This window comes from Electrophorus electricus, chromosome 2 (assembly GCF_013358815.1).
Source record: "Electrophorus electricus isolate fEleEle1 chromosome 2, fEleEle1.pri, whole genome shotgun sequence".
NCBI lineage: Eukaryota > Metazoa > Chordata > Actinopteri > Gymnotiformes > Gymnotidae > Electrophorus > Electrophorus electricus.
In genome coordinates, this window is record NC_049536.1 from 4968437 (window position 1) to 4977448 (window position 9012).

Here is a 9012-nt window from a genome sequence, read left to right on the forward strand (position 1 = left end):
AAAATTACAGCATACAATTTATGTTTAGCCCTTTGAGAATGGATGGAAATTCATATTCTGAGATTAAAACAAGATTGTGTCACAGGAGTGACAGAACCTCTTATTCAAACTAAACCATGGTTATCTGCTTTGTTAAGCACTGAAGAAAGCACAAGCAGACATTCATGCACTCACATGCAAATGTGCAGTCACAGTCCCATATTTAGACAATGCATCATTCTGTGTATAGTGCATATATAACATTATTTTTCTAAATGTAATAATTTATACTTTTGAAATTGCTTTTAAAATGCTTTTAAAACTTAGTAAACTAAGTTAGATTTTACACATGTAATACACCTTCTACCATATCAAAAAATACACTTCTTGCAGTTTACATAAAAATGAAACATTCAGACAATGATATACGTAGTGCTGTAAAAGACGGGAGATTGGAAGAGTTTTGATACGACGTACCCAAAGGCTGACAGATGGAATTACTGAAGAAATATTTATTTTGTCAGTGTTGCACCTGCCAATCTTGTACCTGCCCGCCTCACTGGCAGCTTTAATGTCTAGATTTACCACACCATAAGCTCCAGTCCTGCCAAACACGACTGACAAACCATAAATATTAACTACATTTATGCAAACAGATGCTAGACAATACCTTGTCAGTTATGACTCAGTGGTTAAGGGAGATTTGAATTTGGTTCCATAAAAACATACAAAAAGAATGAAACTCACCTTAAACTAAAACAAAACCCATAAATAAAGTCATTTTTTGTGAAAACAAATCTGACAGAATCTCTAAGGTGTATTATGTGGGCAGTGAAGTGCCAGTGATGGTCCTGCACCAGAAAGATTCTTTTTTTTTTTTTTTGTCCACTGCACAGTGACCTTTTATGTTTGACATGACCTCCAATGTATGGCATCCAAATGAACTAATATGACATTTTCAGTAGAGTAGCATAATAGTAACTAAAAAAAGGTGGCTCCCTGAGACAAACTATTTGTTGCTCCTGTCCTCTCATGGTCACATTTTCATGGGGAGATAAAGAAGCTGTGTTTTTGAAAGGATGAAGAGAAAAGAAAGCAGATGAACGTGCTGTTTATTCTAGAATAAAGTTGTATTTGATACTTTCCAATAACATTTTTGAAGATCTCAGCTCCCTCCGTCTGATGTCTTTGTGAGGAAATAAAAGGAGAGGTCCTTCAGACAGCTGCATTTTTCACACCATTGGGGGACTAAGATAATGAAAAGCCTTTTGAGAAGCAGTGAAGCTCACTTGTTTATCCCACAACAACTTTGACTGATTTTACTTTGAAATTAGAATTATAGAATAAAAGAGTACAAAATTACATTTATGTCACTACTTTGTCTCTGAAACCATGCTTCAAGTTTTGGAAACTTGTTTATTTGCAAATAATTTATCTTTTTTCTTACCTCTCTTCTTTTTTTTTAAGTAGTAAGTTTTTTATACCTTTTTTCCCCCAAAAGAGCATCAGATGATTACATGTGTAGTGTGAATGTACTGGTGACAGTTATGAATAAAGAAGACTGGCATCCAATGTTTGTTTATAGGAACTAAAGGTGTCATTTGACCATCTTAAGTCTGTTGCTATGGATCCCAGGCAAGTGATAGCAGCACTCCAGCAATATGCTTTATATCTAATCACTGTAAAAGATGACTCATAGGATGTAGTGAAGTAAACCTGCTGTACACTCCTTCTTTCAAACACACACACACACACACACACACACACACACACACACAATGAAACTCACATATGCATTTATTTGTTGTGAACTGTACACTAAATAAATCAAAATTTCAGGTGTACAATAATAGTCATATTTATGCCACATCAAAGGTAAAAGAAAAATTGCAAACCTGTAAGGTAGTTAATTTAAGTGAATAAAAGGTAAACAATAGTACAAGATATAGACTTCTGCTTTTTCTTTGTTTGATTTTTGTTTTGATTTGTTTGTTTATTTTAGGACTACTTTGAAATCAGCGAAATGCTGCTGTTTAATACCATCTGAGGCTGAAGATGAAAACTGAAGCATTACTAATTAGACTCGTTTGCACCAGCCAACTATGTCACAAGTTTCAAGTTTCAAGTTTGGTTTATTTGTCACATACATAGTCATACACAGTATAACTCGCAGTGAAATGGTTGAGAGTGCTCTGTCCAAACTGAGGAAAAAGGAAAACAGGGGTGCATAGAGGAATATATATTCTATATATGTACAAAAATATATTAGCAATGTATGTACAATATATGTATATTATGTTTAAGTTCAAGTTATTCCACTGTAAAAAAAAAACAAAAAAAACTATGATGATGTGCTCAGTTTAAGTATGCAGATCATTACAACAAACAAATATAAAAATAAGGATTTCTGTGTTACTTTTATCAACATTTCCCAGCTGACCTTCAATAGCCTAAAAATAATCATTATTATTATGAATGCATACATAAGATGTAGCCTACATTAATTATTTTAGTGTATTAATTATAATAAGTATTTTAATGTTCAAATAATTTACCCTAACTCTCAGAACCTAATACATTGATCCATATCAATTTTGTATTTGGTATGTAATGTTTTTGTTTTTTGTTTTTTGTTTGTTTATTTAAGGGTTTTACCTAATAGTCCACATTATATTTTCACTATGATGAACGTAGTAGGATATAATAATTTACAAAGCAGACTTGTTCATGGGTTTGCGTTACCAATTGTAAGTCACCCTGGTCCGTCCATTCTATTGCCCGCCTCTGATTCATGCTGACAGACGTGGTTTGTTTCGCCGAAACACCGCCCCTCTATTTTGATGTCCAATAGAAACGCGCATGGGCTGGACTCCAACTTCTTCATGCTGTCAAAGAATGAACACCTTGAGCCCTTTTCGTTAGTGCTACTTTCTGGATGGCATTGTTTAGCTAAGGGAACGTATCACAGATCTTGTTAGAAATCATGCTGATACATGTCCCACGAGTCTTCGATGTTTCAGTAAACAGTAACGCTCAAGTTAAAACTGAATTGGTTATTATTTAGATGGCAAATGTAACCGATGGGTTAGTTAAGTGTACTTTTGTGAGTTTTATTTGGTTCACGTAATTGTATTTAGCCGTCGCATTGCTCTACGCTATAATAAACTTTTTGTTTCTAGTTTGAAAGTGTTGTTGGCAGCTGCGGCGGTGCACTGACCAAGCGAGAGCAGGCTACAGTACGCAGCCTGTGAATGGCAAGTTTCACCGGCTTGTTGCACGACTCTTTTTGGAGGTTAGCGAATCGGAGAATTTTCTAGGAAAGCGATTAGGCCTCTCTCTACTTTGCTCATGTAGAATCAGTATGTCTCGGAGAAAACAGGCAAAACCTCAGTGTGTACAAATAGACGCGCATCGCGTATCTTCTGAACACTTCGGTAAGTTCCACTATTCTTTAGTATGGGTCTTTTTTAACAATTGTAAGTCTTATAGGCTTAAAAAAATAAACACATCATACGCATTCAGCTTTGCCATGAATACTAAAAACCATGTACACCAAAACTTGTCTATCATTGACTTAACTCAAATGCTAACCTAAATTATGATGTTATGAAAACCTGTGTGCAGATTTTTAAATGTCTTGTCAAACTATGTTGAAAAACTAATTGCCATATGCGCTTGAGTAGCATTAATATAACTCAAACATTTTAAAGGAATTGTATGGAGTTGATGAATGCCTTTTCTAACGAAAACATTCATTTTTTTTCTCTAATGATAATACAGACTACAATGTAAAAGATATCAACTCTCCACTATGTGATGTCCATGTTTGTGAAAGATGCTGCGCTGAGTTCTTTAACCTACAAGATCTCCAAGAGCATCAAATGAATTGCTCAAAGAATCCATTAGTTCTAATAGTGAGTGAAAATGGAAGTCCAGCCTCCCCCGTTTTGTCTTTCACATTCAGCTCACCTCCTCACAATGCAGAGGAGCCGATGAATGACAGCACGAGTAATGAAGATTCTGAAGGATTACATGACTTTTCAAAGGATAAAACCCTAGAGGCGAACAAAGAATCCACACTCATGTCTGAGGCAAACGGTTGTGACAATGGCGTTCGTTCTCGATCCGATAATGAAAATTGCGCGGGAAATGGAAGGACAAGCACACTCGGTGCAGCGTTTTCATCTGTCCTGCCTCAGGCTGATTCTCCACCTGAACTGGGTACCGTGACATCCACCAGCAGTAATGTCTTTATTGAAAACTTAGAGAGCACAAATGTAGCTATAGCTCAGTTGTTCCAGGAGGTCGGTGTAAATGCAGAGGTTAGCAGCAGTAGTCCTAGCAGCTGCACTGTGGCCTTACCTGGCCTGATTGAGCAGCTCATAACTCTGCAGCAACAGCAGGTGCAGCAATTAAAACTCATTGAGCAAATTCAGCACCAGATATTATTGTTAGCAGCTCAGAGTACAGGGACCTCAGCATCCTCCAGCATCTGCCAGATTGCATCAGGAATTCCTCAAACCAGCCCGCTAATAAAACTCTCCCAGCAGCTAGCAGCAGCCGCAGGGTTAGCGGAAAGCCTTGCGAGTCAGTCTGCCAGGATTAGCAATGTTAAACAACTTAAGCATGCTGTCTTATCTAGCAACCGTGATAGCACAGACATGTTAAGTGGCAGAGACATTTCTCAAATGACAGACCCAGATAGAAGCAAACTTTTAATATCAAAACTTGGAACATATCCACCTGAAAACCAATGTACACCAGATAGCACACTCTATAGGCAGGGTGGTACAACTAATTCCCCTTCCCATGCCTTAGCAAATGATAGTGCACCAAATTCAGTAAATAAACTCAGTCTACCTCACGCTCCTACTGGAAATCACATCTTTGCAAACACATTGCCAAGCATTGGAGAAATTGTAGAGGATTTGAATGCCTTGACTGCTTTAGCTCAGCAAAGGAAAGGCAAATTGCGCAGTGTGACTTCATTTGAATACAAGAGGCATTTTGATGAAGGTTTCTTTAAGCACAAATGCAGATTTTGTGCCAAAGTATTTGGAAGTGACAGTGCTTTGCAGATACATCTGCGCTCCCATACAGGGGAAAGACCATACAAATGCAACATATGTGGAAATCGATTTTCAACTCGTGGAAATCTCAAAGTTCACTTCCAGCGCCATAAAGAGAAATATCCAAACATACAAATGAACCCATACCCAGTTCCAGAGCACTTGGATAATGTTTCAACAAGTACAGGGATACCATATGGTATGTCCATGCCACCAAATAAACCTACCTCCAACTGGCTAGACAGCAAACCATCTGTAACCAGCTTACCTGGCTTGTTGTTACCTTCATCTTTGCCAAGTCTTCCAAACATAATCAAAACAGAGGAGCAAATGGTATTGATTGACAGACCTACTAGTCCTGATTTGAATGGATTTGAGACATTTGAAAGAAGAAATAAAAATACAGAGGAATTCAGCAGTAAGCGTTTTCTAACAATTGAAAAAAGCATTCCTATGTCTATGAACACGTCGATAGATGATTTGTCAATAGAGGAAAGCCACACTTCTGTTGAAAGTGCCTCTACCCATGTAAATTCGTTGATTCCACTACTATCAGAGGATTTTAAACCAATGTTTCCATTTGGTGGTCTTCCAGATTGCATGGAAACCCCAGAAACCACCAAGCTACAGAAACTGGTAGAGAACATAGACAGGAAGTGCATAGGAAGTGACTCGAATGAGTGTATGGTGTGTCACCGTGTACTTAGCTGCCAGAGTGCTCTTAAAATGCACTATCGTACACATACTGGTGAGAGGCCATTCAAGTGTAGACTATGTGGACGTACCTTTACAACCAAAGGCAACCTTAAAACACACTACAGTATTCATCGTGCCATACCACCCTTAAGGGTGCAGCATTCATGCCCCATATGTCAAGCCAAGTTCACCAATGCCATGGTCTTACAACAGCACATACGCATGCACATGATTGGGCACATTTCCAATGTGGCCTTCCCCGAAAGTTACCAAGAGACCATCAGCCATGACATATTCTCTGGAGGGAAGAACCTGGATGATCAAGGAAGCCTCTTGCATGAGAACATGGAAATAACTGAGGACGTATCTTTCTCTAAAGCTTCAGCATCTCCCCTGGAGAGCCTTTGTTCATCTCCTACTTCAGCACACGCTATAAAGATGGATGGGTCAGAGAATCAGTTAAAGGTTTTGCAAGAGAATGAATTATTAAATGATAGGTTGGAGAATGGGGCAAAATCATCTTCTGTTGATGATTGCTTGAGCCAGAGGCTTAGAAGTCCTGTTTTGTCTGAAGTTACATCCCCTGGTGACTCTTTCTCTCCACAGGGGTCTGCAATGGAGAATGATAGATCCCTTATATATGAGACACACCATAGTTCTATAGACCTGACTAACACAGGCCTTTTGCAGTCAAATTCCACAGGTGCCAACTCAATTGATTCAATGCCTACAGATATACTAAAAGATGGAATAACCATGACATCTGCTTCCCATGACCAGGGACCTCCTAAGAGCAATGCATGTGATATTTGCACCAAGACATTTGCCTGCCAGAGTGCCTTGGACATTCATTATCGCAGTCATACCAAAGAGCGACCATTCATATGCACTGTGTGTAACAGGGCATTTTCCACTAAAGGCAACTTAAAACAGCACAAGCTCACACACCAGATGCGAAACCTACCTTCACAGCTGTTTGAGCAAGCAAACCAGAATCATATTTCTAAACCAAACCCACCTCATTCGTCCATGGGCCACTTAATTGCCTCAAAATTAAAATTGGAAGTCGGCAGTATTTTGAACAGAGATGGAAATGATTCAGTAGTAGACATTGTGGCCTGCTCGTCTGCCTCGCTACCAGTTCTTACAGCGCCACCAGCAACACCACGGCGAACTCCCAAACAGCATTTCTGCCGCACCTGTGGGAAAACCTTCTCCTCCTCCAGTGCCTTGCAGATTCATGAGAGAACCCACACTGGAGAGAAACCTTTTGCATGCAATATTTGTGGACGTGCATTTACCACCAAAGGAAATCTGAAGGTATAGTCACTCAAAAGAAATATATATTGTATACTTGATATTGTACAAATATTGTAGGCTCTGCTCACTTTATTTTAAATAAATAGTAACATAAGTATCACACTGGTTAATTCTAATAATAGGCATACTATTAGAGGTGTATTATTCTATGCCATAGAATACATAAATACATACATGCATAAATTACTTACATTACTTACATTGAAAATCCAGATAATAAACTCATGATGCTTAATGTCCAGATTAATATGAATATTTTTTTTCTGTTTCACTTCCATCTAGGTTCATATGGGAACCCATATGTGGAACTGTTCTCCAGCCCGACGAGGTCGCAGGCTGTCTATGAGTGATCCTTTGAAATTCCTTAAATCCAATCCTGTGGAAGTTCCAGAGACTCTCCCAAAAGATAGCATAAATGGAGTCAGCAATGAGGAGTCCATCAATGTCTGGAACCAATATGCAACAACTGCTTTCACTAATGAGTTGGAAATGAAAACCAATGAAATCTCTGTGATTCAAAATGGAGGCATACAACACCTGTCAGTTTCTATTGGAAATGAAGGAAGCCCATCTATTGACAGACAGCAAATCTAGAAAAACTTCATAATGTAAACATTAAAAGAACTCTACCTTGGCTTGAGAGACTGGATGAGAACAGGATAAGTTTTCACCTTACAGAGTTGATTGAAGATAGTAAAACTGATTAATATACCTTCCTTCTCTGTTCTGAGAATAAAATACATTTGATCTTTCTAATGACCAACTGCTCCAACTGTATTTTCAACAGAACTATTCATGTTATTAAAAAATAAGACATGCAATTTTTAAAATACGTTTTCAAATATAGATACACTAACAAGTAGTTAAGTTGGTTCTAAAAATAATCACTGTTACACATCAGTCTACTGTGTATTTTTTAACATATTCAAATATTACACTTTTATGAGTGCGATATGTATTACAGTTGTTACATTTAATAACATTGATTATTTATTGTTATTACTGCTATTTATTACTGTTGATAATCAACAGCTATACATTGAGTTTTCTGTTGATTTGTTTGAATTGTCAAATAGATGTGCTCAATTACAAAGAGGACAGCTCATTAGTACTGATTAGTACTGAAAGCATTACTGGTGTTGATATTTTACATGTCAGAACCACATGCTGTTACAAACAGTTTGCACACTATTTTAAATTTTTTTTTACTTTGTGTCAGAACTTGATACATGTTCCATGACTTTGTAAATGTGGTGCTACAGTACGTTTTCACAGTCATGTGTCTGTGTGTTCTTGATATGTGTTGATCATTTATGAAAATTATTATATTGATACATACTTTTTTAACTGTTTGAGTGTTAAAATTTGCATTTCCTATATAGTTCAGAGATCACAATTGTCAGCCCTAAGAGGTTTTGGTTTTTCTATATGTAATAACCTACCTTCTGTATGTTTCTGTATGCTCCTGTCACAAGAGGAATTCCTAACTGGTGTATATACAGCACAATGCTGCCAGTGTTTCCACCTGCTCAACAAAATTCATACCCTTTCACTTCTGATATAAATCTGGGTCACTTTGTCCTCTGAATTTACATTTCAATAAACCCACTAATAATAACACATTGTGCTATGTCGAATGGACTTTTCCAATGGTAAGTGATACCTCTCTTGCTACCTTAAGAGAATAAAAGGCTCCTTTCATCACAAAGGTGTACCATTCATAGATATCACTCACACTGTTTCATGACTTTAAATAACACTCTAGTTAGCAGTGGCAGATGGATTGTAAATTGCATTGTGGCAGTTGTATTATGTGAAGAACTACAAACAATTGCAGCAGAGATAATGAGACAATGCAAAAGATGTTTCAAACTACTTTAAATAGAACTTATAACTCTCACATTTACATGCGGTCTTTTTATAGTGAGGTGAGTGTAGACATCGTTAC

General features: G+C 37.5%; 1 protein-coding gene across 1 annotated transcript; it reads left to right on the forward strand.

The window, feature by feature from the left end:
• The first annotated feature begins 2916 nt into the window (after window positions 1–2916).
• On the forward strand, window positions 2917–7737 carry sall1b (spalt-like transcription factor 1b). Its single transcript, XM_035535194.1, has 3 exons — window positions 2917–3413; window positions 3760–7064; window positions 7347–7737. The coding sequence occupies exons 1-3, from the start codon at window positions 3341–3343 to the stop codon at window positions 7656–7658; spliced, it is 3690 nt and encodes a 1229-aa protein (XP_035391087.1). The 5' UTR covers window positions 2917–3340; the 3' UTR covers window positions 7659–7737.
• Window positions 7738–9012: the final 1275 nt, after the last annotated feature.